This window comes from Mesoplodon bidens, assembly GCF_964165515.1.
Source record: "Mesoplodon bidens genome assembly, chromosome: 13".
Lineage (NCBI taxonomy): Eukaryota > Metazoa > Chordata > Mammalia > Artiodactyla > Ziphiidae > Mesoplodon > Mesoplodon bidens.
In genome coordinates, this window is record NC_138169.1 from 88959273 (window position 1) to 88985598 (window position 26326).

General features: G+C 58.9%; 1 protein-coding gene across 5 annotated transcripts in view; it reads left to right on the forward strand.

Moving 5' to 3' along the window:
- The first annotated feature begins 4570 nt into the window (after positions 1-4570).
- Positions 4571-26326, forward strand: part of NFATC1 (nuclear factor of activated T cells 1) — a 101884-nt gene continuing 80128 nt past the window's right edge. For 3 of the 5 annotated variants that reach the window (XM_081252764.1, XM_081252767.1, XM_081252766.1), the window contains exons 1-2: positions 4571-5022; positions 18947-20024. In XM_081252764.1, coding sequence (XP_081108890.1) covers positions 4896-5022; positions 18947-20024 — 1205 coding nt within the window. In that variant the 5' untranslated portion in view covers positions 4571-4895. Of the gene's footprint in view, positions 5023-9531; positions 10011-18946; positions 20025-26326 lie in introns of those variants that run through there. The other 2 variants (XM_081252765.1, XM_081252768.1) reach the window with 1 other exon arrangement.

The window sequence follows — 26326 nt, forward strand, 5'->3', positions numbered from 1 at the left end:
GTGGCGCAGTGGTTGAGAGTCCGCCTGCTGATGCAGGGGACACAGGTTCGTGCCCCGGTCCGGGAAGATCCCACATGCCGCGGAGCGGCTGGGCCCGTGAGCCATGGCCGCTGAGCCTGCACGTCCAGAGTCTGCTCCAAAACGGGAGAGGCCACAACAGTGAGAGGCCCCGTACCGAAAAAAAAAAAGGGTAAAAATCATTAAGGAATTCATAATGCTACATTAGACGACATTCACTTAACATAAAGAAAGCAATAAAGGAAGAATAGAGGAACAAAACAGATGTGAGAAAAATAGGAAACAGGAAAAATGAAATGGCAGATATAAATCCAATGATAACATTAAGTGTGGATGAATTTAACAAGCTGATAAAAAGGCAGAGATTGTCAAACTGGACCAAAAAAAGGTAATCCAACTTGCAGCTGGCTATAAGAGGCACACTTTAGATTCAAGGGCACGAATAGACTAAAGGGGTGGAAATATATACTATGCAAAGAACAAGTACGGGAAAGCCGGAATGGCTGCACTGATGTCAGACAAAATAGGTTTTAACACAAGTGTTATTACAAATAAAGAGGGTGTTTCGTAATGATAACAGGGCCAATCCGTCAGGAAGACATAACAATTAGAAACATATGTGCATCTAACAACCGAGCTCCAAAATATATGAAGCAAAAGCTGATGGAAGGAAGGGAGAAATAGACGGTCCTACAGCAATAGGTGGAGACGTCAATACCCCACTTTCGATAATGGGTGTCACAACCAGACGGAAGACCCACCAGGAAACAGCAGGCCTGAGCCACACCGTGAAGCAACGAGGCCTGCCAAACGTGCTTAGGACATGCCACCCGCCACAGCGGGACACACATTCCTCTCAAGGTCACGTGGAACATTCTCCAGGGAGGGTGTTCTAGGCTATAAAGCACAGACTCGGGCCGCCCAAGGGCAGCACACTGGACGGCAACGCGAGGGGCTACGGAGGTGGGCAAAGACGTAGCAGACGGGTGATAAGGACCGGGGGGGGGGCGGGTGGACTGGAGGAGGGCTCTGGGCATTGGCGGGGGTGAGGCTGAGACTCAGGGTGGGTGGCAGTGAGGTGGGGGAGGGTGGAGGACAGCAGGAGCCTCGCTGAGAGCTGTGCTTAGGGGAGTTGACCGACTGATAACTGAGGCTTTAGACCCGGTGGTGGTGCCTGGAGTGCGTGCTTGGGAGACGAAGGCCCCTGCACTGTTCCAGGGAAGAGGGGTGGGTTAAAAGCGATTTCACAAGTAAAAGCACAGTGTAAACTTCCAAACCCTAAATCCATGGACCTCTAAGGACACCTCAGACCAAAGAGGGACGTCTGGGGGGGCCGACACAGGTGTGCAGCCCCATCTTTCTCTACTTCAGCCACGACCTGGAGATGTACTGCCATTGGCTTTTTAAAAACAACCTCAGCTAAGTTTACTTAGAAGTAAATACCCTCTTCATAATTCTGATTTTTAACTTCATGCCAGTCTCCACCCTCTGGCTCGCTGCCCCTGTACCCAAGCATACCTGCCAGCACCTCTGTTCAGTCCATGTGCTTCTTGCTGGCTGCCCAGAAAGTGCTGCAGGAAGAACGCACACCTGCCCCTTGCAGAGGATTCAGATGCCCAGAGTGTTTCCAAATGGGAGAACGTGAAGCTGGCCACTGCCGGGCTCACCATGTGGACCTGGCGAGCACAACGCATGCACGTCCAACCCGCAGACGTTTGAGGTGATTTTCACCATCAAGAAGTGGCACCTGGGTGTGCGACTGAGGAACAGGAAGGGTGGGCCGTGGCCCAGCACCTGCCCAGGAGCCCTGCCAGTGCAGTGTGTGCCCGGAAGCTGCCGCCCTGGAGGCTGGAAAGCCCCAGGCCAGGTGGGACAGACGGTCCCCAGCGGGGCTCCCGGGGTGGGGACAGAGCATCCCCTTCAGGGCAGCTCCAGCCAGGCCGGGGCTTCCCAGGGCCTCCTGACCGGGTCCCGGACCGCCCACGTCACTGAGGGTGGCGTCTCCATAGCGGTTGTGCTTCAACACAAAAGCCCGAGCAACGGCGACTGCAGAGTCTATAGAAAATATTGGGCAGGGTGGATGAATTACTCAAGTGTGCTCCAAGAGAAAGGATTTGGCATCCAAAGGGACTTTGAAAATGGTAAGCTTCTTTGGGTGTATTTGCCCCAATAATCCACAGAAACAACAGTAATCTAAAAATAGTCTTGTTTTCTGTCCTAAGCTCCTTTTAACTTCGTTAGTCATCACCCATCCTTAAAATAAAATCCATGTAACGTCTCTCCTAGTAGCAGCTATAAACACACTTCGAGAGGAGGCCGGAGGAGCCGGAGAGGCGGAAGGGGAGCGCGGGGGGCCGCGGTCGCGGGGACGGAGGCCCGTGGTCCCGCGGTGGCCGCAGGACCGGCCCGAGGCGGACACGGGGGCGCGCTGGCCGCAGAGCCGCGCCGCTGCCCCCGGAACTCCCTGCGCCCTGGCGCGCGGCCACCGTGGTCCCGGCAACGGAATTAAACAGAGGGAAACAGACGGGGATTCCGTCACCCGGGCGGGGGAATAAGGGGCGCGTTGAGAGCAGACAGGAAAAGAGCTTTTCTGGATGGAGTGAAAATTATTTATTGGAGGAAGAGGAGGAGGGGCGGTGGCGGCCAACAGCCCCCAGCTCGGCCCCTCTGCAGCCCAGGGGCGCCCCCGCCCCCAGGGGGTCCCGCGGGCTCCAGGACCGGGAGACGGTCCCGCGCGCGTGTGGAAGCGCGAGAGGGGCGGACGGGAGGGGGTGAGAGTCAGTCTTTAATACAACTTTCCACAACCCCCTTCGCCCCCCGCAAGGACTCGGTCCCCTCCTCCTGGCCCGTCCCGGTAGTGGGGCGGGACCTCTCCACGCAAACTCTTCTGGCAGAACCCTGGCACCCGGGTCTGGGGACACCAGGACGTACAGCGGCCAGATCATTTTAAAGGGAGGGGCGAGGGAGGGGCGTGGGCGGCCCGACACTAGCGCCCCCTGGCGGCTTCCGGCTCTGTTGCACGCCCCGGCCCCTCCGCCCCCGCCCCGCGTCCAGCATCCTTGCGGGGTGCCCCCCCAGCCTCGTCGTCCTCACGGGGTCCCTCCAGCCTCGGTGTCCTGGCGACTCCCTCGAGCCTCAGCATACTCGCGAGGTCCCCCTCTTAGGCCCCCAGCCTCCTCGTGGGGTCCCCCACCCCCAGCCCCGGTGTCCACGCGGGGTCCCCCCTCCCTTTGCCTGGGGCATAAGGCGCGTGCCAGGCCCGGTTCTCGCGGTGGGAGCAGACCCACAGGTAGTGGCACCCGAAAAGTGTCCTGACACCCACCAGACACCCGAGGGGAGACCTGCGCCGGAAGAAGGGATTTCAGTCCTGTCCGGTCGACGCCGCTGGGATGAACCGATACCCGGCAGCGGTGACGCGGGTATCGCCCCCGCCGGGCACCTTCTTACTGTTTAATATCGCGCCCGAGGGGCAGCGAAACACACAGATGGGGGTCAAATGTCGCACCTCACTTTCTCCAGGTCCCGGGCGTGGAGTCGTTGAGGGTGCCCACCCGCGCGACCTGCAGGCCTCCTGGTCCCCGCGGCAGACAAGTCTTTTGCTTTGGGTTTATTTTAAACCACATAGGGTGTCGTGCAATAGATTTATGATTGTTATACACCAGACATTTTAACCGCCCGAACAAACACTCCAGTCCCTTCCATCCAAGGCCAACACGAAACTACGGTCCCGTTTTGGCCGCTGAGCCGCGCCGAGGAGAAGCAGCAGGGTCTGAAAGAGGAAAGTGTAAAGTGAAACGGGCCGGTTGGAGAGGTTTCCCCGAGCGCCGGCTCTCGGTTCTCAGACCAGCCCCCGTCGGTTAGAAACCCCGAAGTCGCGCCCGTAAACCGCCCCTGGCCCTCTGGGGCGGGCCGGGGGCCGGCGGCTGGGAGCCCGGGGAGGGGCTCGCGGTTCTCCAACACCCCCCCTTCCCCCAGCCAGCCGTGCAACAGGCAATCTGGGTCGCTCAGATATTTACAGAAGAAAAATGACAATAACTCCACGTCCCGGGACTGCCGTGCAATCTGTTAGTAATTTAGCGGGATGGGAATTTCCTTTCTCGGGCCTGCCAGTGGAAGCGCTTTTCCAAATTTCCACAGCAGGGAAAGCCTGCGATTTTACATAATGACTTCAGCATGCAGGGCCCTCTCGGCACCCCCGTCGTCTCCGGGCCCCCTCCCCGCCCCCTCATTAAAGCAGAGTGTGGCTTTCTCAGGACACCCGCGTGGACCCAGGCGTCCGGGCCGGGCCGTGCGCCGGGTGCGCCCCCGCCCGCCCCCCTTGCGCCCCGCGGGCGCCCCGCGGGCCGGGCGAGCGGCTACCCGGCGCGGGGAGGGGCGGGCGCTCGGCCGCTGGTCCCCCGGGCCCAACGCTGGCTCGGGCGGGCGGGGGCGTGATGTCACGGCAGGGAGGGGGCGCGGGAGCGGCCGGGCCGGCGGGGAGGCGGGGGAGGTGTTTTCCAGCTTTAAAAAGGCAGGAGGCAGAGCGCGGCCCTGCGTCAGAGCGAGACTCAGAGGCTCCGAACTTGCCGGCACAGTCAGTCACCGCGCCGGGGAGGGCGGCCGGGCGCGGGGACCGGGGCGCGGGCGCACACCTCCGAGCCCCCGCCGCCCGTCAGCCTGAAGGGCTCCCGGGGCCGCCGCAGTCCGGCCCCGCCACGCGCGCACACGCCCCTCACAACGCTTCTCTGGGGCGCGCGGCGCTAAGCCCGGGCCGGCGCGCGTCCGCCGGAGGAGAGGCGTCCTTCCTCGGGAGACCCGGCCCCGCGCGGCGGCGCAAGACGCCCGCTCCTCCTCCCGCTCCTCCCGCCGCCGCCGCCGCCGCCGCCGCCGCCGCGTGGATGCCAAGTACCAGTTTTCCAGTCCCTTCCAAGTTTCCACTCGGCCCTCCGGCTGCAGTCTGCGGGAGCGGAGAAACTTTGGGGCCCTCTGCGCCCGCCGGCGGCACCATGAAGTCGGCAGAGGAAGGTAAGCCGGAGCGGCTGCAGACCCCCGCCGCGGCCCCCGGGGGCCCCCGGCCCCGCGCCCTGAGCCCGGCGCCCGTGCGGCCCGCGCCCGTCCGACCCACGCCCGGCGGGGTCCCGGCCCGCGGAGGGGCGAGCAGGCCGGTCCAGGGTCCGCGCGCAGAGAGGGGCGCGGGCGGCCGGGCGCGCGGCGGGCGCGCTGCACAGATTGGGAAGCGGTGTCCCCCTGGTGTTTCCCCAGAGCAGCCCTGATTTCGAGCGCGCCTTCTTGCCAATAGGTGTCTCCTCTTCTCTAGCGCTGAGTGCGCGCACTTGGCCTTCGCTGGTGCAGCCTCGCGGCTGCTCCGGCTGTAAAAACTCAGTTCAAATGCAGGCGGCTGGGGGACGGGGCAAGGTTAGGGCCGTCAGAACCACGAAGGAAGGACACTTTGGAAAGCAGCGAGGTTTCTCTGGGAAAGAGGGATGGCCGGTTTCTTCCCCCGTGGGGCAAGGCCTCAGGAAGACAAGCGGTACAATGAGGTTGCGGGGGGGGCGGTGTTCTGCGCCCCTCCACGAGCTGAGTCGGTGGCAGATTCTTTCCAGGCGCTGGGCCCCGCGAACCGCTCTGTGTGGCGCTGCCCCGCCGGTGGCTCGACTCGCAGGACTAAAAGCCATCAAAGGAGCGGTCGGGCACAGCCCCTGATTCAAGACAGTTTGCAATCTTAGAGACTTGAGAGTTCCAACCGTAGATGTTCCAGGACAGTTTGAAAAGAGACCTCCGAGTTTCAAGCCACTTGTTCATAGTCACGAAGATGGCATAAGTGTCTGCCCTGCCCTCAAGGCTGGTGATGGCGAGGCCGCCACTACTGACAGTGCGCTTGCGACCCTCCTGCGTGCGGTCTTAGATCCACAGTCCCCTCACCCGCACCCTCTCAACACCCCTCCCACCCCTGACCAAAGCAGCCCAGAGTTCCTACAGCGTTCCTGAAGGTGTCTGAAGATAGCCTCCGAAAGGGGTGACTAGCATCCTAGTCAGGGACCACGATGGAAACTGGGAGACACCTTTCCAAATGCCATATCAACCCTGAAGTACTTCGTCTAAATTATTTTAAGAAAACTGCCTAGGGCTTCCCTGGTGGCGCAGTGGTTGAGAGTCTGCCTGCCGATGCAGGGGACACGGGTTCGTGCCCGGGTCCGGGAAGATCCCACATGCCGCGGATCAGCTAGGCCTGTGAGCCATGGCCGCTGAGCCCGCGCGTCCGGAGCCTGTGCTCCGCAACGGGAGAGGCCATAACAGTGAGAGGCCCGCGTACCACAAAAAAAAAAGAAAAGAAAAAGAAAGAAAACTGCCTAGCCTGCCAATGCATGATGAGTACTCATACTTTGTAGGGCAGACACCCTTGTGGGGAGCGCTAGGAAGTAAATGCTACCGTCTCCTGCACGAGTCTAATAAATGGGACGGCCTCTTGTGCGTTACAACTGCAGTTTTCAAACACTGCCAGCTCGGGAGAACTTCCTTATCTTTAGCAAACATGAGCTCAAGACCATACATTCAATATAAGAAAATCGGTATGGGGTCAGTGTCTTGATGTCTTATGTTATTTCTATGTATTTTCATCAAGGGAGGAAGATGTATCTTATGTTTCTCACCATTTCATCCCAATTTAGAAAATGTTTAAATGTAAACAGCAGGTAACGTTTACAGGACAAGCTCTTACTGTTAAAAACAGTTTTAAACGTTGTCGAGATTTTGATTTTCCGTCCTTGACACTTATTTCAAAGTTTCTCAACACTGCTTTTTAAAAATGTGGGTCTTTCAAAGTTTAGGTTTCTTTACTTCAACAGTCGGTGGTCTGTCTGCAATAAAGAATCTTTTTTCTCTTACAAGAGGAAAAGGCATCTATGGGGGGGGGGGTTATTTGTCATGTTTCCAGCTTAAGAAAATACACTTGAAGCTGTCCCTGCTAAGAGGTAGCACTCCAGGCGTGATGATGCCCTTTGACTAAACAAACATCGGTGTATTTACAAGGACTACAGGATTAGGCTAAACAGAAAGTATGATCTAATCCTTCATATAGCCAGGCCCAGGGTATGAGAGGCAGAGACCCTGCCTGCAGGTCCACGCCTGCCTCGCTGAGGGCTGGCGGAACGGATCTGGCCTTCCCCCGCAGGCCCGGCTGGGCTTTAGTTGCCCATCTGAGAACCTCAGGGATTCCCCAGCGCTCCCCTCCAGTGTCATGAGCATCTGGTAAAAGCTCACTAGGCACTGCTGTTTGGGAAGGCCCTGTGCGTGTTCTTCTGCGTGGGGAATGCAGAGAAATGCAGGCCTTGTAGGTACACCCACCCACCCATTCAGAGGTTGTTCCACACAGAATGCCCGGGGCTCTCCAGAACGGAACAAAGCCTGCGCTGTTCTCCTGCCACTAAACTTCGCGGCGTTGTTTCCTAATCCAGATTAGAAAAGGCCCTGCTGCTCTATCACACCCAGGGCTGGAGTTCTGGGCCCGGTGCACACCGGCAGCCTCTGACAGGAAGCGCCAGCTAAACATTTCCATCAAGACGGGAGTGTCTGCTGAATTGGCAAATAGCTCCAAAGCATTTACAAGACGAAAGGCACGGGGGTGCTGGTAAGAGGAACAGTTAAAAAACGGCCACCCTATCCGGTTACCTTGGTGGGGGATCAGCTTGGCCTTAGGATAAAGCAGGCCCAAGTCCTGACCCTGGGGGGCTCGGGTGCACCCGGAAGGGTAAACCCACTTTCTCCTGGACAGAACAGTTGAGCGAGAAGTTTTAGTCTAAACACATGGTAGAGGCTGTTGTTTGTGTGTACATTTTTGGTGGGGGCGAGAAGGTGGCTGAACTTAAAAAAAAAAAAAAACTCGAAAAGAGAGAAAATGAAGTGTTGTGGCTTCTGAACGGAAAACAGAACTTCCATTTGCCTGAAGGTCAGCAAAAAAAGCAAACTAAAACAAAACAGCCCTCCAACATACATCTCAAAGATAGAACTATTATTAGAAACTAAATCAGGCCAAAGTGAGCTATAGTTTATCACTGGAGAAAACCAGCGATTTGGAAAGGGTCATGAGAGGGAAAAGGTTTGGGGGAGGGGTCACGTGATTCCCAGGTTATCTGCTTCCGAAAAAAGCAATCCCCACGGGGCCAGAGGGCCTGCGGGGCAGAGAGCAGGACTCGTTTGATGAGCAGCGGAGTTGCAGAAACGGACACTTGTGCACCCTCCTCCTTTCCCACTCGACTCCCCCCACTTGGGTCATCCTCAGCCTCTCACACCGCCGTCTCGGCCACCATTCTCTTGCTCTTCCAGATGCTGGTGTCACAGGGTGCCAAGATTCTCGGGAAGTTAGAACGGACTCCTGGGAGAAAGTCCTGGGGAGAGTTGGTGCTCAGGCGGGCCTAGCTTTTTATACTGATGTTGTGCAGATGGGCTGCTCTGTGTCCGGGCCTTGGGTTTCACCCCCCGCGAGCTCTCCCTCAACCTGGGAAAGCTCTGGAGTCACTCACGGGTAGCTGGCAGGCTACTTGTGCGCGCACAGGCGTGTGCATGCGTGTTTCAGGAATCTGAGGGACTAAAGTGAACAGGGTCCCAGAAAGGAAGGGTTGCCAGTTGGGCATCAGCCTGCGAGCGGCAGGCCGCGCGTAAAGGCGGCAGGCGTGAGCAGCAGCCCGGCCTCAAGGTGCGAAGGAGAGCGCGCTCCCAGCCCCGACCAACCCGCCACCTTCCTCTTTCGGGCTCTGGGATCTGGAAAACGGTGTTCCCTGTGTTCGTTGCTCTTCCGCAGCGGGTTGGGGAAGAAGCTGCTCCTTTGAAAGCGAGCCCTGCGGTCCAGGGAATTCTACTCCGGGCCCAGCCCGCGGGGCTTCGGCTGGACGTGCGCGTTGTAAACTCGGCAGCAACCGAGACGGGCTGATCCTCGTCCTACGAGGGGCCCGGCAGCGGGGAGGCCCCTCTAGGCACGTTCAGTAGGTTGGTGCGGCGTCAGCAGCAGTTCGGGACGCAGGTATTGATCTTCGCGACCCTCTGCCTCCGGGTGCAGCCAGCCGGCACCGACCGCGGTGCCCGCCTCCCCGGGGTGAGACTGCAGGCGGGCGGGGGTCCACCGCCGGCTCCCGTCCTCGTGCGCCCCCAGCCTCTGCCCACCCGGCTCCGGCCGCAGGGGCGCTCGGGCGGCGGGGCGGACGGAGGTGGCTGGACCCCGTGTCCCCTCCCCCCAGTCCCCGGCGCACGCGTATCCCGAGTGCGGACCCGGGGGGCACTCGGGGGTCTCGCTCGCGCGGGGGGGGGGCGGACCCCGAGAGCCTCCTGGGGGCCCCGGGCGCGGGTGTGGGCGCCGCGAGCCGGGACACCAGTGAAAGGCGTGCGCTCCAGCTCGCGGGGAGAGTTTATTTAAAACTCGGAAGCCGGCGGCCGGCAAGCTGCTTGTTTATGTAAACCCGGAAACAGCGGGGGGAGGGGCGCGGCGGGGGAGGGCCGGGGGGAGGGGCGCAAGCGGGAGTCACGTTACCCGAGGACGCGCGGCCGAGCGCAGGGCGCAGCCGAGCCCCGGGCGCCTCGACCACAGGTGCCCGCGGCCGGGGCCCCGACCCTGGACCCCGACCGGACCCCCTCCAGGCCCCTAACCCCGACCCCCACCCAACCTGGCATCCCGACCCGACCCCGACCACGGACCCCAGCCTGACTCCAGTCCAGGACCTCTACCCAGGCCTTGACTCCTGACACCGGACCCCGCCCGACTCCAGCCTAGATCCCGACCCCGGACCCCGACCCGGGACCCCAACCAGGTCCCCGACCACCGACCAGACCCCGAACCCAGAATCCGATCCCACCCGTGACCTCCGACCCCGACCCCGGACCCCTGACCTCGGACCCCGACCCTGACCCTCTGATCTCTGACCCCCGACCCAACATGACGGGGCTGGAGGAGGACCAGGAGTTCGACTTTGATTTCCTCTTCGAGTTTAACCAGAGCGACGAGGGCGCCGCCGCGGCCACCGCAGGTGGGTCCGCGCGGGGCCGGGGCGCAGGGAGGGGACGCGGGGCCGGGCGGGCCGGATCCGCGGCGGGAGGGGCTAGCCCGGAGGCGCGCCGCGACTCCCGCCCCTCTGCCCCGGGGCGTCCCCCAGTCTCCCGTCCCCGACCCCCCCGCGGCGCCAGGGGCGGGGGCAGCGCCCATAGCCTCCCCAGCGGGTCAAGTTGAGGGGCGAGCGGGGGTAGCGAGGGAGGCCCCTTTGGAGTCGGCAGATCCCCCGGCCAAGTGTGCTGGGCTCGGGGCCGCACTCCAGCTGAGCCCTGAGCGCATTCCCGCTGGAGGGGCCTCCTCTTTAGGGCGGGGCGCCGCTCCCGCCCGGGGACAGTGTGCCAGGCCCTGAACTTGGACGTCCTGGCGGGGCGGGGGCCACGAGCTCCCCAAGGCTGCCCGCCCGCTCCCTGTGCCCTCAGCGCTGAAGCCTCCCTCGCCCCCCGCCCCAGGAAAAGTTCCAATGGAACTAGCCTCCGGTACGTCGGACCACCAAGTTCCCCGGGCCTTTCCTTTCTTTCGTTTTCTCTTCTCGGTCAAAAATAAAGGTTCTACTTAAACAGAAGATAAAGGGACCCCCCAGCCCCCCAGGGTGTGTGCTCTTGGATAAGAATAAGCCCTTGAATGATCACGCCCCCTTTTACTGGAAGACCCAGTCTGTGCCTGGGGTCGCCCTGCGTGCAGGGAACCAAGAGCCCCCTCCTTGCAGCCTGGCTCTCCCCGACCTGTCTTTCTGCCCCCTGTCGGCCCCCTTTCTGTGTCTGTCTCCAAGATGTTCTCTCTGTCCCTGCCCACGTGGCGGTGAAGTGGTGAAGCTGAGCCCAGCACACTTGGCACTGGCGGGCGCCCGTCTCTGCAATGACTGTATAATATTTTCCGTATCATTCACTGCTCCTCTTTTAAAAGTGCAACGTCCTGCTCGTTTTTGTATTTTTTTTTCCGGTACGTGGGCCTCTCACTGTTGTGGCCTCTCCCGTTGCGGAGCACAGGCTCCGGACGCGCAGGCTCAGCGGCCATGGCTCACGGGCCTAGCCGCTCAGCGGCATGTGGGATCTTCCCGGACCGGGGCACGAACCTGTGCCCCCTGCATCGGCAGGCGGACTCAAAACCACTGCGCCACCAGGAAGCCCCCTGCTCGTTTTTTGAAAAAATAAACGTTCCAACCAGGTCAGGGCTGCTTGAATCTGCCCTCCCTAAACGTCTCGTCTTTTCCACTTCCTCGGCTGTGCCGTCTCCAGGCCTTTGGGTCAGGGGGAGCCAAGGCAGGCGAGGGTGGGAGAGCGAGGCCGTTGTCTGAACAGATCTGGGGCCGGAAGTGGAGAAACAGGCCCTGAAGGCCTTCAGCACTTGCTGGGGTTCGGCTGGGCTGTCTGTGCGCAGGTCCTGGCTGGGCTTCCTGGGTTGTTTCCATCAGAAGACTTTCTCCCTTGGTATCCAACCCCCTTTTCAGTCTATTTAGCAAATATCTTTGATGAGAGGCTTGGTGATGCGTGGACCGCACTCCTGACCTCTTCAGGGTGTGAAAGCCAGTCCAGGACAGGGACTGCCATGCTCGTCCTGTGTCCTCAGGGGCTCTGCTGCCCGCTTGGTGCTTGGGAAGCTCCCAGAGTTGGGGAAGGCCTCACGGCCTCCCCCTGTCTCTTTGCATGTCTGCTTCCCCCGACAGCAAGCTGAGTAACACTCTCAAGGTGCGTTTTCAGCCTCACTGCCAAGCATACAGCCTCCACCCCAACCTCCAGGGACCACAGTCCCATTAAAGCCTCCTGCAGGAAGGCCTCGGGGTGCTGGCAGCTGGGACCCAGCATTCACCAGGCTTTGGGGGAGGGGCAGCTGGAGAGAGCTCTGGGCAGAGGTGGAAAGGGCTCCTTCCCCTTGTCAGGGTGTTAGGAAGAAGTTGATAGAAAACATTCCTTCTTATCTATTTATGTGAGAAACACTCATACTTTTTTCTTTTTTATTAAGACTTTTTGAGAACAGTGTTAGCTTCACGGCAGAATTGGGTGGAAGGTATAGAGATTTCCCCCTCCTCCCACAGGGACGGTCTCCCCCACTATCAACATCCCCACCAGATGGTACCTTTGTTACAGTCGATGAACCTACACTGACACATCATCACCTAAAGTCTGTAGTTTACATAGGGTTCACTCTGGGTGTTGTACATTCTTTGGGTTCGGACAGGTGTGTAATGACACGTATCCACCATCATGGGGTCATACAGAGTGTTTTCACTGCCCTAAACATCCTCTGTGCTCCCCCTGTAGCTCCCTCCCTCCCCCAGCCCCTGGCACCACTGATCTGCTCACCGGGTCCACAGTTTTGTCTTTTCCAGAATGTCCTGTAGTTGGACACACAGTGCTCAGCCTTTTCAGATGGGCTTCTTTCACTTAGCAACATACATTTACGTCTCCTCCATGTCTTTTCGTGACTTGATGGCTCTAGTGCTAAATAATATTCCCTTGTCTGGATGGACCCCAGTTTATTTATCCATTCAACTTACCAAAGGACATCTTGGCTGCTTCCAAGTTTTGGCAATTATGAATAAAGTACTTTCTTCTTGTTCTTATTAGTTGCTAACATTCCATTGTAACTATTAATTATTAAGTTCATGATTACATTGTTATATTAAATTCTTCAGCTCTTAATGGGTGACAGGAGTGACTTCACATTATTTCTGGAATGAACCTGGATAGAAATGAATGAATGACTAATTCTGAGATCGATTGTGAAGCGAGCTGACGCAGAGCCTTAATGATACTGAACCAAAAGTGGGCACTTTCTCAAAAGGACACAGCCAGCCCTGACCTTGGGGTCCCTCGTCCCTGTCACGATTTTCTCTGAGTTGAGAGCGGCATCTTCTCACCTGTCACCCTGTCACTCCCGCCACCTCTTGCGCTGGGACATGTGGCACCCGGGTGTTCGAGGGGCCGTGGGTCCTGGGGTTCTTTATTTCCAGAGCACTTGGCAGGTGCGGATAGACAGTCAGCCACCATTTGTTGGGAGAAAGAAAAGAGCATTTTAAAAATAATCTGCCCTGGGCTGGGCTGGGCAGGGTGTTGTTTGCCCTCCCGGGGCCGCTCCCGGCTCCTCTAGGGAGGAGGCTGGGCGTTGGGCTTCCCTCTCTGGGGAGCAGGCAGAGAGCCTCCTGTTTCTCTCTGGGTCTCAGGAAATAGCTGCTCTGCTGTCAGCCGGGCGGCGGGCGTGGCCCTGCTTCCCGCCCGCCTGGGGCTCCTGTTTTCTAAGTTATTTTGGCCGCTGGGCTGGGGACTGTCGCCCTGGCAACTCAGGAGGAAATGGGCCGGGCCTCGGCCTCCCAGTGGCCTCGAGGGCAGGTCCCTCGCCGCCACCTTGACTGTGCAGGATGGCGTTTCACAGCTCACGTGTGACAGGGGGCATCTTGTGATGACGTGAAGATTTGGGGGCGTTTTTATTCTCAGTTCCCTCCTCAGCAGTGGTGATGGTGATGGCGAGGACGCCGCAGAGGCCCGCGTGTCTGCGCAGGAGGGCGCGGGGCCAGGCGCAGGCGGGGAGGGCTCGGGCCCAGCACCCGGAGCGCAGGCGGCCCCTTGGCCTCTCAGCACAGGTGACTGCCCTTGCACCTTCAGCTCAGCAGCCCCAAAGTTCCAGAGATGTTTCCACCAGCGGGCTGCTCTGTCCTAGAGGACATTTTAATTCTCTGTGGTGTGTGTCAGAGGAAGGCCACAGCGACTCATGGCCACGGGGTGCTTTTAATTCCTTAAACGTGGGGCCTGGAAGGTGAAGACCTAAGGCAGTGAGGCTGGGGCGTCGGAGCCCGACCCCGTCGGGACGCAGGGGGCCCCTGTGAGGACGGCTGCTTGTTGCCTTTGGAAATCGTCTCCCTGGCAGGCAGTGGGCTGACCGGTGCCCTCAGAGCTGTGTCTGTCTGTCACCCACGGGCCTGGCCACCCTCGGTGGTGCCCTCCTGCCCTGCCCAGTAAACAGCTCCCGACAGAAAGGTCCTGGCGTGGAGCGTCTTTTTTGTTTTGTGTTTTGTTTTGTTTCCACTACCTGCGAAGTATAATCTTGCCGTGAGGGACAGCGCCCACGGCTGGGGAGAGGAGGCCTGGCGGGGCGTTTGGACGCCTGGCTGCCAGGCTGCTTCCAGTTCTATTTCTAGCTTCGTGTCCTACGGCTCAACCCCAGCAAATGCTGAAGGGGATGTTCCGTACAATGAAAAACAAAAGTCGCCATGACGGGCTCCTTCTCAGGGTCTGTGACCGACGGGGGACGTGGGAAGGGGCAAGGTGGCTCCCACCGTCTCTGGTGAGATGGCCGCCGTGTGCGGGGCGAGGGTGCAGCCAGCAGGGCACTCCGCGTCCCCGTTGAGGGCCCGGATGGCGCTGGGCAGGGGTCTGAGCGGTCGGGAACCTGCTGAGATGCAGTCGGCCATGGTGGAAGGACACGGATCAACTTTTTTGGTGGTTGTGCAGAGATGATCTGATATCCGTGAGCTTTCAGAACCAGAGGAAATACTTCCGCCAGCTCCGGCCTGTTGCACGAGCTGAGGATGGAGCTCGCAGTGGGTGCTGGACCCACCGGGAGCTGAGGCGCGGTCCGCGGGCTCCAGGCACCCCTACCCCCCACGCTGGCGTCCATCTCTGCGCCTGCCCCCACCGGGGACCTGGAGGCGGCATGGCTTCAGAGATGAGCCACGCTTTCATGAATGTCCACTATATTAAGCCGTTTTGAATAAGCTGTCTCCAATATTTGCTTAGACTCCTGCGCTGTAAGTTGATGAGTCTCCTGGGCGCAGGCAGCCAGGCTCTGCAGGCAGCAGCAGAAGCTGGGGGTGACGGGTGCGGATCACTCCAGTGGCCGCTGGTGGGACACGCATCAGCCTGAGCATCTCAGGGCTGTCAGGAAAGTTACTGGAAATGTTTTCCTTCCAGGTAAATGTAATCCCTTTGAATAGTTAAAGAATTCAGATTTGAATACGGTTTTGGTAGGAAATTGAGTGGAAGCTGGGAGGGATGCGGGGAGGGGAGAGATGCCCCCCCCCACCCCGGCAGGAAGGCCGGCCCTGGGCAGGCTGGGACCTACCTGTACGCGTTTTGTCCGAAAAGGGAGAACTTCCGTCACCAGACTGTGGCTGAGCTCAGAATCAAGTTCAGGCGCTTAAGGCTTTTCCTTTTTTTATTTAATTAAGGAAAACTCATGCTTAGAGGGTCTTTTTTGTGTTTTAATAAAGGCTTATGTTTTTCTCTTCCTCGTTGCATCGCGCTTGTTGACAGACGTTGGTTAAATAAAGGCCCCCCTTGGAATGCCCTGGGAGTCAGCGGACCCCCTGCTCCCCATCTCCCTCTGGGGGCCGGGGGCAGGGGTGGGCACGCTCTCAGGTCCCTGCCACGACTCGGGCTCGGGACCACGAATGTGGCTGAGTCCTGTGGGCAGGTGGTGGGGAGGCCCCAAGCTGATTGCTAGGATTTTTTTGAATTCTTAGAATTACCTTCCTTCCAACAAATGGTGGCTCAGTGATGGGATCGGCTGTATCTTTTAAAATAAATGACAGATTCGCATGATATCCTCAGCTGGGCGGGAAGTGTGGGGATCTGTCTACTAAACCCGCTTCAAGGCCCCCCAAGGCCTCCGGGTGCTGGGGAAGAGGCCCGGCAGGCCCATTGAGGTTGTGTACGGACTCCCCGGGCCTGGGCTTTGTGCACAGTTTGTATGTTTCCCGTCAGTGTCCTGCCTGGACACTGTCCCTCCTGGAGTCGATGACTTATCTTTAAAATGAAGTCCGTTCTTCGTCGAATGCTGGACGGTCTGTGCACTTCACGTGGAGGAAAGGGCTCAAAGCACACGGTGGCCACAGAAGCAAGGGTGCAGGTCTGGGGCACCTTCACTCCTCCCAGGAGCAGCCGGGTGTAGGGCCCTCCTTCAGCTGGGGGGCTGGCGCGTTGTCCCTGCCATCTGGACGTTGCCCCCTTGCGGACAGAACGTCAAGGAGGCATGGAGCTCGTGCTGCATCATAGCTGCTGCCCCGGGCTGCGGGTGGAGGGGTGCCTGCCAGAAGTCGGGGCCCCCGGGGGCTGCTGCCCCGGGCTCTTTGTCCGCAGGAGCTGGGACCGGCCTCCTCCGTGGGCCAGGGAAGGCGCACGTCCAGGCTGGTTCAGGCCGGCGATTACCCTCTGGTGTCAGGGTGCAGGCAGAGGCGGGGCCCGTGTGTCGGGCTGCGGGCCTGCAGGGGAGCCAGGGCGGGCGGGGTGAAGACCCCACTCTCTGAGGCGGAGCTGGAGAGCCGGTGATGAGAAGCCACCTGAGAAACGCCAGAAATGCCGGTTCCGATGCTTTAGCTCACGTGACGCCTGGATGGGGGGCGGGCGGGGCGGGGAGCCAGGGTCTCTGTAACTCACACTTGACCTTGGAACACGTCAGACGTAATACAGCTACTTGCTGAAGTGTCGTTACTGAAATTCCCGCCCTGGACGTATGTAATACGATTTATTAATGTTCTACTTACTGACCACGCAGCCCTCATCATAATCACACAACAGGTGGTGCAGGACACACCAGCCCGTCCAGCCTGCTTTTGGTTGACATCTGACTTACCTGAAGCCACACAGGTACTGGGAACGGTTTTTTGTTTCTCAAACTGGCAGTTCTGGTTAGAATGGTTTGGAAAGCATTGGGCCAGCGGTGAAGGGACACCCTCTTAGTGGGAGGTCCGTGGATGTGGCTGTAACGTCCGTGTAACGTACCGCTGCGCTGTGGCCGCAAGGGGACCTTGGTTCTGCCCTGCGCATTGGCCAGGTGCCTCTGGGAAGAAACACAGAGCAACGTTTAGGCTCCCACGGTAACTGAGAGAAGACTGATTCCGTGTTGACACCACTGCCGCCCCTGATGGGTCCTGCCCTCGCAGAGACCCCGGGGCCTCCTGTGGGATCCACACCCGCCCGCTGCCGGGGTCCCTCTGGACAGCACTGGCCCGGCCTCCTCTGCGTCCAGGGCCTCCGCTCACCCAGGCACAGGGTGGGGCTGAGGCAGGGGTGTCCGCACCTGTCCCGAGGGGGTCACCGCGTGGCGGGGGGGGCCTCAGCGGCCTGGCCTGCAGCCCCCGTGCCCCCTCCTTCTGAGCAGTCTTGACTGTCTCCTCTGGACATGCCTTTCCAGGGTTATTAACCTCCTGTGTGATTTTTACAAAGACTGTCCTCCGATTTTTAACATTCTATTACGGTTTTTGTGTTAAATGTGTCCGTGGGCCTGCGAGGGTGTTGGTGTGAGCGGGGGACCCGGCAGTTGAGGGGAGCTTCGCCCAGCAGCCCCAGGTGGGCTGGGCGCTGGTGTCGGGGTCCGGCCCCTGGTCGCGCCGCCCGTCCTTCCCTCTCGGGATGAGGGGGTGACGAGGCTTGCAGGGGGCATATCCGCGGACCCGCCTAGCCCCCCTCCGCCCAGGCGCCGCCTCCCACTCGGAGCTTCTGGTTCCTCCGCTGCAGTTTCGCTTCTCTCCTCCTCACGGTTTAGTCTCTCCCTGGGGCCGTTTACAATCCGGCACCGAATCTGAGCATCTGGACACTGATGCTTTCCCCCCAAAAGACAGCCCGCCCTTGACCCCTGGGGTGGGGTGCGGGGAGGGCAGGGCCTGTGTGCTCTCTCTGGGCCGCTCTTTTGGGGAGCAGCAGAGAACAGTGTTTTATGGGGCAGGGGATTCAGAGTGTAAAAGGATATAAGGGTCTGGGTTACCAGAGGGAGGTTGTATGCTCCTTCTGAAATAAGCCATAATGGAAATAGATTTCCCACTGTTTGGGGAGCTGGAGCCACTTCTGTTAATAAATCCGATGGGATGTGAACCTGTACTTTGAGGCCCTTGATTCTCTGGGGTCCGCCCAGGTGGGTTTCTGAAGCCCAGCATAAGGGCAGCACTGTCATTGGATGAAGCGTCTCCAGGCTGGTGCGCTTGGCCCGGGAGGTGGTGTAGGGTTTCCTCGAGCAGCTCCATTATTCAGAGACCTTGGGAGCCTCAGCTCTAGGCACACGGTAATGAGGTACCCACGTGTTACAAAGGGTCTGTTCAAATTGGAAATCCAGACGTGTGGCTTTGCTGCTAAAAATGATTAATTGCACTAGTAGTGATTTTTTAAAAACATATTTTACTGAGGCTATAATCAATATATAATGATTTACTATATGGCCGTACATCAATATCCTCTGCTTCGTTTTTCCTGTAAAAGAAGGATTCTTAGGCCATGAGCCACCATCAGAAGGTACCTGAGAGATCCCAGAACCTGTGTGTTCGTCCAAACCCCTTGGGGTGTTTTCTCTGTCGCTGGTGCTGAGTCCATCACAGCGTCTTTAAGCGTCCAGGCCCCCGTGTCTAAAACCCGCCTGCCCGCCTGTTGGTGGGGCAGGTGGAGCACCGTTTTGGACCAGGCACAGGCCTGGGCCCTGGAGGCAGGGGTGGACCAGGGCAGACCTGGGCGGGCCCGATGCTGCCCTCAGAGGCGTGGGGTCTGCTGGTGCAGGACGTGATGGGTGAGATGGTGAACGTGAGGAGAAGAAGGAAAGTGGGGGACGGTGACACGCCTGTTGGGCTGGGGGCTGCGACTGGGGTAGGGCAGGTGGTGGACGCAGTTTGTGAGAAAAAGCAAAAAAAAGTAAGGGGACCGGCGCTGCGGCTCTGCGGGAAGGATGTTTGCACAGAGGGAAGCCCCGGTGGGCGCGTGTCCAAGTGAGAGGGCGGTGGCTGGAGTGGAGAGAGGAGGGGCCCGGGAGGGGCGCAGGGACCCTGCTGGCCAGGCCGGGGCTCGGGCTGCTTCTCCGCTGGAGCAGCAGTAGCGGAGCCCATCTTGGAGGCCAGGCCCGCGGGGTGAGGGGTGAGGCCGGTCCCGGATCGCGGGGTCCCTGAGCTCGTGGGTGGCGGTTCCGTGGCCAGCGCCTTACCCGTCTCCCCCTCCCTTCCAGAGCACTACAGTTACGTCACCTCCGGCATCGGCTCTGGCCTGCCCCTCTCCTCCGCCCACCCCTCGCTGCCGGCGCCGTGCCACGACCTGCAGACCTCGGCCCCGGGCATCTCCACCGCAGGCTACGGGGCTGCCCTGGATGGCGGGCCCTCGAGCTACTTCCTCTCCTCCGGCGGAGTCAGACCCAACGGGGCCCCGGCCCTGGAGAGCCCTCGCATTGAGATCACCTCCTACCTGGGGCTGCACCACGGCAATGGCCAGTTCTTCCATGACGTGGACGTGGAAGATGTCCTTCCCGGCTCCAAGCGGTCCCCGTCCACGGCCACCCTGAACCTGCCCAACCTGGAGGCCTACCGCGACCCCTCATGCCTGAGCCCGGCCAGCAGCCTGTCGTCCCGCAGCTGTAACTCCGAGGCCTCATCCTACGAGTCCAGCTTCTCGTACCCGTACGCGTCCCCACAGACGTCCCCGTGGCAGTCCCCCTGTGTGTCCCCCAAGACCACAGACCCCGAGGAGGGCTTCCCCCGTGGCCTGGGGGCCTGCGGCCTGCTCGGGTCCCCGAGGCACTCGCCCTCCACGTCGCCGCGCACCAGCGTCACCGAGGAGAGCTGGCTGGGGGCCCGCACATCCAGGCCCTCGTCCCCCTGCAACAAGCGGAAGTACGGCCTCAACGGCCGGCAGTTGTCCTGCTCCCCCCACCCCTCGCCCACGCCGTCCCCGCAAGGATCGCCACGGGTCAGCGTCACCGATGACACCTGGCTGGGCAACACCACGCAGTACACCAGCTCGGCCATCGTGGCCGCCATCAACGCCCTGAGCACCGACGGCAGCCTGGACCTGGGCGACGGCGTCCCCGTTAAGGCCCGCAAGACCGCCCTGGACCACTCGCCCTCAGTGGCGCTCAAGGTGGAGCCGGCCGGGGAGGACCTGGGGGCCACGCCGCCCACGTCTGATTTCCCACCCGAGGAGTTCCCGTCCTTCCAGCACATCCGCAAGGGCGCCTTCTGCGACCAGTACCTGTCGGTGCCGCAGCACCTGTACCCGTGGGCCCGGCCGCGGTCCCCGACGTCCTATACCAGGTAAGCGGGTCCAGGCGGGCGTGGGCCGTGGCAGCGGGTTCCCGAGGCCCGGGTGCCGGCAGGGCTGGTTCCCTCCGAGGCTCAGGGAGGATCCCGCTCTGCAGCGCCGGGTCTGCTGCCGTCCTGGCGTCCCTCCGCCTTCACACCCCTCGGCCTTCCCCCGGCCTGTGTCTGTGTCCGAATCTCCCTCTGTCAGGTCCCCTTGTGCTGGTCGAGGGCGCGCCCCAAAGACCTCACCTCACGAATTCTCTCCTTTTTAAAGGCCTGTCTCCAGGTGAGGTCATATCCGAGGTGCTGGAGGGGGAGCGGGGTCAGCCCTCCGGGGACGGGAGTCAGCCCGTCACAAGGGTTTACCGACACGTGGGCTCAGTTTCTGCTGTGTTTCCTATAAAACCGAGTGGCGCTCGCGTCTGTGTTTTTGGCTCCCCTGCTCGCACCTAATTGCCGTCGCTGCAGTGTCGGTGCAGGTGGGGCCTCGGCTCCGCAATTCCCCGGAGTAGCGCACCCGCCCAGCCCCGCCCGCCGGCGCTTGGAAACAGCACAGCCTCCTCCTCCCAGGAGACGGGCTGCCTGGCGGGAGCCTCAGCTCCTCCGAGCGTCGGGGCTGCTGGTGCTCTGTTGGGTCCACTTACTCAGCCCGGGGTTTTTATTTTTAACTAAACAGCTTTCCCAACAGGTGGGCCGCTAATGACCCCTGGCAGAGTGCTTTCTGCTCCAGGATTTTTATCAGGCGTAGACCGTGCACACGGGCCTTCCCAGGAGGTGCACGGCCTTTGCCGTGGGGGCTGCGGGGGCCTCTCCAGGAAGACGCGTGTGTGACAGGCATGCAGGCTTCTGCCTGGAGATTCGGGTATTCGAGGCTCCTGCTCCCTTTTTTGTTCTGGCGGCAAGACTGCATGGTAGGGCCTAGTGCCTTCCAGCCGTCGCGCCCATGAGACGAGGAGAGCGGATCAGTAGGGTTTCACCTGTTTCAGAATTTTCCCTGTTGTGCTCAGACCCTCTTTTTCTCCACAGCTAAAGCACACATGAGGTAGTTAGAGCTGCCAGCGGACAACGTAGTTCTAGGCGCCAAATGAACACAGCTAAACCTTTTTGGCAGTTTGTGGCAAAGAAACAGTATGAGAAATGACAGTTTCTAAAGCATCGGACGGCGACTACGTCCTTTCTGCTGACACATTTAGGAGTCGAGAGGTAGAGAAGCGAGGGTTACCACGGACTGGGAATCAGAACCCGGATTTAATTCATAAATGTGGGAATTTTAAAATCCATTTGGAGGCACGTTAAAATATAAACACTGTTTATGCCAGCCGTCCTCTCTTTATAATCATTACTTAAGAAGAAGGATATTTTGAAGCTAACCTGCTCAAGCCCACAGGCCCCCACCCAGTTTAGGACCTTCTCATTTTCATGGACTGTGATGGGGCGTCAGTGAACCCACATCATCACTGCAGGTGCAAAGGTAACTACCATGTCTCCAGGCGCTGCTGTGACCAGACCCCACAGAAGGGGTGGCTTAAACAGCAGGCGTTTATCCCTCAGGGTTCTGGGGCTTGGAGTCTGCGGAGGCACCGGCGTTGAAGTCCTTAGACCGGGACCACCCAGGGGCCTCGCCCTACCTTGACGGCCCCTGTAAAGACCCCGCATCCAAGCGCGGTGGCCTTCTGAGGTCCTGGGGTTAGGACTCCAACCTGGGACTTCTGGAGGGACCAGCTCAGCCTGTGACCCCCGGTGGCGGATGGGGTGGCTTCCTCAGGACCTCAGCAACGGGGAGCCTGCGGGTGTTTCCGGGGGTCGTCCTGCGTCAGGATGCAGAGCTGCTGCCTGCTGTCTGCTCCAGGGTCTCAGTGATGATTCCCCGGTTGAGTGACCTGCTCCATTTATCTCTTGGTCCCAGAGCTCTGGGCGAGGTGTGATGCTCCCGGCGTTCCTGTGAGTTCACGCCAACAAACCCTGTGAAGGCACCACACTTCCCCCAAGGGTTTGAAGTCAACTTTTCCCACTGTTGTGGTTCCACATCAGAATATGTTTCCTGGTCCCTGGCGATGTGTTTCCGTGTGATCCCGTCACCTGGTGCGGGGGGGTGGGGTGGAGTGGGCGGCTGGAGGCCACGGGAGAAGAGAGAGGTCGAGGCACTCACCTGCGGGGAAGGTGGCCAGACTTCCTGCCCACGGCGTCTCGGGCTGCCCAGCTGGGGTGCCCGGTGCTGACAGGCTCCAAAGTCTGGGGTGGAGGGCTTATCGGGACAGATCCACTTCCCAGCCTGTGGTGCAGCACCTCTGGGCACTTCTACTTCTGTCTTGCCAGTAAAAGGAACTTTTTGATGAGAAGTGTGCAGCATTATTCTCTTCCCAAGGAATTTGGGGGCCATGGGATCACTGCCCTTTTGGGGTCTTTTTGTCTGTACAGCATGCGTGGCTCGCCCCTGTGGTGCAGAGCCTTCTGATAGGCCCACAGGGTCACAGAATGATGCTAAATTCTTGCCACAGAAGGTTTGTGAAACCAACAACAGTGTTGGATAGACGTTCATAGGCTTTAAATAAGAGTTTAGACTTATTTTAGAACCTCAGAGAATGACGCTCCTGCTCTTAAAGCTTGGGAAACGCAGGTGACTTTTTTTAAGTGCTCCCTGTCCTCACGTCCGACAGGCCACGAGCCTCTTCAGGAAGGGGAGGGTCTTCCCACCTCGCTTCTTTCTGCAGGTGAGAAAGCAATTCTGCCAAGGATAGTACCGGGCGGCTCCCACGATCGGCCGTGGCGGTGAGGGTGGAGGTGACCGGCCGATTCCCACACCCAGTGGATTGTTTCTCAGTGGTGGTTTTCAGATGGTGGCTTTCAGAGGACTTTGTATTGTCCCAAAGGAGCTGAAGTTTAAATGTCCATTGATTCAAGCAAACGTACTTGAGCGTCTGCCCTGGGCGAGGGTCCATATCCAGGGTCCTCGCTGTGTGTGTCCAGTGAACTTGTGTTTCCTTTAGAATAGGCTCGGGGAAGGTCCCAGCTTTTGAGGTCTTAATGTCTCTGTCTGAGCCCGGCATAATCTCTGAATTTGCCTTTAAAGGGGCAAAGTTACACGAGGAATGTATAACACTTAAAAGGAAACTAGTTTGGGGAATGCAGAGCATTTTAAGGTGAGTCTTTTGTAACAGCAGCAGCACACATGTCGAATTAAATTCCTACAGACAAACTTTGCTTTTGTGATTTGAGTAGTTAAAGAGTAGACTTTCTCCAGGGGCGAGGGCACATGATGAACAGGGTTCCTTGGAGCTGCTGGGTTCGGTGACCCGAGGGGCTGCGTGTCCAGATCAGTATTTCAGACGTGGTTTCTTTTAGGTTTTGGGGTCCGATTGATGATTTTAATAATATCCATAACCATTATGCTGTGTCTAACTGTTAGTTTCCAAAAGTCTGATGAAACTACTGCTGACTCTGATTGCATTTTATAAGTTGTTTGAATATTTCAGAGTTTATCCTAATTTGGAATAAGATTAAATGAAGCTGGAGGCTGGTAACAAATCCAACTACACGTCATTCCGCTGGGGCACCCCTGGCCCCGGCACGTCTGCACTCGGGTGGTCTCCATCAGGCCAGCCCACTCGGGCTTTTGGACCAGTCAGTAACTCCTGGGTTATTTTCTCTTTTCTGACCTGGCAAAGGATCTTCAGCCACGTCATCTGAAGATCACAAAAGGAAGCTCGCTGGGGACTCCCCTGGCGGTCCAGCGGTTAAGACTTTGCGCTCCCACTGGGCTCCCACTGGGCTCAGGTTCAGTTCCTGGTTGGGGAGCTAATATCCCATATGCGGCACGGCCAAAAAGTTAAAAAAAATTTTTTTAAAGATTACCAAAAAAAAAAAAAAAGGAAGCTCACTGATAGTGAGCTTTAAAAAGAAGACAGTTTGTGGGGAGGTCTCTGCACGGTCCCCCTGAGCACTTGCTTACAAGACCCAGTGCCAGGGTCACATGTTCAGGCTCCACTAATAAGAGGTAGATCTGGACTCACGCCGTGATTAGCTCACCCCAGCGGCGCCCCCTGGCTGGGCCCCTGCTCCCCGGAGCCCTGACGAGTTTTCCCTCTAATCGGGGGGCATCGGGGACCCTGGGACCTTTCTCTGACGTCCACGTCCTGCTCCCAGGATGCTGGTGGCTGCTCGGGGAGGGTGGGAGCCCAGCAGACAGAGGTCCTCACGAGGCCAGAGGCTGACTTTGGCCACAGGCCTGCAGAGGCTCCTGCAGGTGAATTCGGAGTCTGAGTGCAGGACCCGGGCTGTGTGTTTCTGCAGTTGTGCTTTCTTGCTGCAGGAGTATGTGGTCTCAGAGGCCCGAACCCTCATCCCCGCGGGGCAGGCTCTTTCTGGTTTCCCAGGGTTCACAGCTGACGCCAGGAAAGGTGCTCTGTGTACTGCCTTCCAACTGGAAAAATTAGCCTTGCAGATGCAGCTGTGATCTGTGGATTTGTGGCAGAGGGAGAGGCTTCTGCTGCACCTTTAGGGCCCTTCCCCCAAGGTGGACGTGGAGGATGTAGGCCCTGATTTCTCTTTTTGATGTTGTTCTATGAATGTCTATTTTTAGCCACGAAAAGGAGAAAGAGGATCCCAAGTACTTTTGCGTTCCTGAAGAGGATAACATAATTTGAATCTCTGGCTTTACACACAGATTTTTCAGTCTAGCCATTGAGATCTGCCATGTTGGCTGGTTTTGTAGATAATCCAAACGCCCGCAGAGTTTCGGCTACAAAGCCGGTCAGCTCCTGGCCTGCTCCTGCTCCCGCCGGGCCGTCCATCCATGTGTGTGTGAAGGCGGGGCTGCTGCGCTCAGGGGTCTCCCATCCCGGGGCCCCTTCCCGGGTCTCCAATCTTGAGATTTCCCAAACCGTGAGGAGACCCGACCAGGAGCAAGTGTCCAGTGACGACATGCGCAAGTGACCACAGACACAACAGAATTGCTTTCTGCTCAGACATTTTCCTCCGAGGAGAGTGTGGGGTGCTCATCGGGGACCCCGTGCACCTGCAGCACACCTGGGCTGGGCCTCCGGGGAAACAAGGGAACGGTCCTGCCGGAGACTGAAAGGTAATCATGAGGCAGCGATTGTCCACCTTTAAAATTCAGCCTTCCGTGAAAATTAATGAGCGAAATTGTATTTATATGTCATGATGGGCTTTGCTTTTTAAATAAATGCTTCTAAAATACCTTCTGGAAGCTGGGGCTTGACCCACAGCGTTGAGCTGGCTGGTTTTCGGTAAAGAAAGCGACCCGCATGTTGTTTTTCCCTCTGAGGTCTCCCATCCAGGTTGGTCTGTGCTCTGAGCCCACAACAGGCACCGGCTGCGAAAGCCCACGCGACTGGAGCACGGACGCGGTGCGTTAATCACGCGCTGCGTTGCAGTGCTCTCAGCGCCGGTGCCTGTGTCACTCCGGCCACGTTGTTGTAAAGGCTTGTTGAGGTGCACGGTTCTGGCCTCTTCCTGCTCAGGCTTCATGTAGATTTAAGCGGCTGTTTCCGCGATCTGACCGTTCCGCTCAAGCACTGGTCATGCCTTGGAAGCCCCGGGGCCCCTGGGGACGCATGATTTTCTTCCGAGAGTCACTTCCCACAGGTGAGCATGGCCACCTGCAGGGCAGTCACACCGTGATGATGCCTGTTTCCCCTGAGCCCAGAGCTCTGCAGGGCCGTCGGGATGTGCGTGCCCTGTGGCCTCAGCATCCCTCCCCGGGGACCTGGGCTCAGGGCCAGCGAGCTCACGGGAGGCCTGGATGGGTCTCACTTTACAGATGGGGAAACTGAGGCACTTGGAAATTGCTAGACACAAAACGAAATACAAAAGGCTGTAAGGCTCCAGTTGCCCAATCTGGGGGTGCGAGGCGAGTGTGGTCACTGCAGGGCTTGAGGCTGGGAGGATCCAGTGAGTCCCCCACTGTGGGGGCACGTCTGGGGGCTGGACACGCACCTGTAGGTGGTACTGGAGTCCCACTGTTTTATTTCAAGTCATATGTTACAGGGGGTGGGGGGATGCGGAGTCCGGGATGCTGCGGTCACTCGCTCTTGGTGTCCAGAGAGCACGGCAGCGGGGGCAGCGCCCAGCGGGCTGTGCCTGTTGGGCACAGGGTCTCCTCGGGCCTGACCACAGGCTGAGCTCTGTTTCAGCGAGACCCTCGCTGGGGCTGTGAGCTTCTCTAGTCCTCAGGGAGCAACGTGCCTGATGCAGGTACGTTCCTGTAGATGATCTGAGAACAGCTTATTTATTACATCCTGAGCCACTGAAGTCTGTTTTAAACTTAGAGTTTGGAAGTGGAATGGTTACTATTT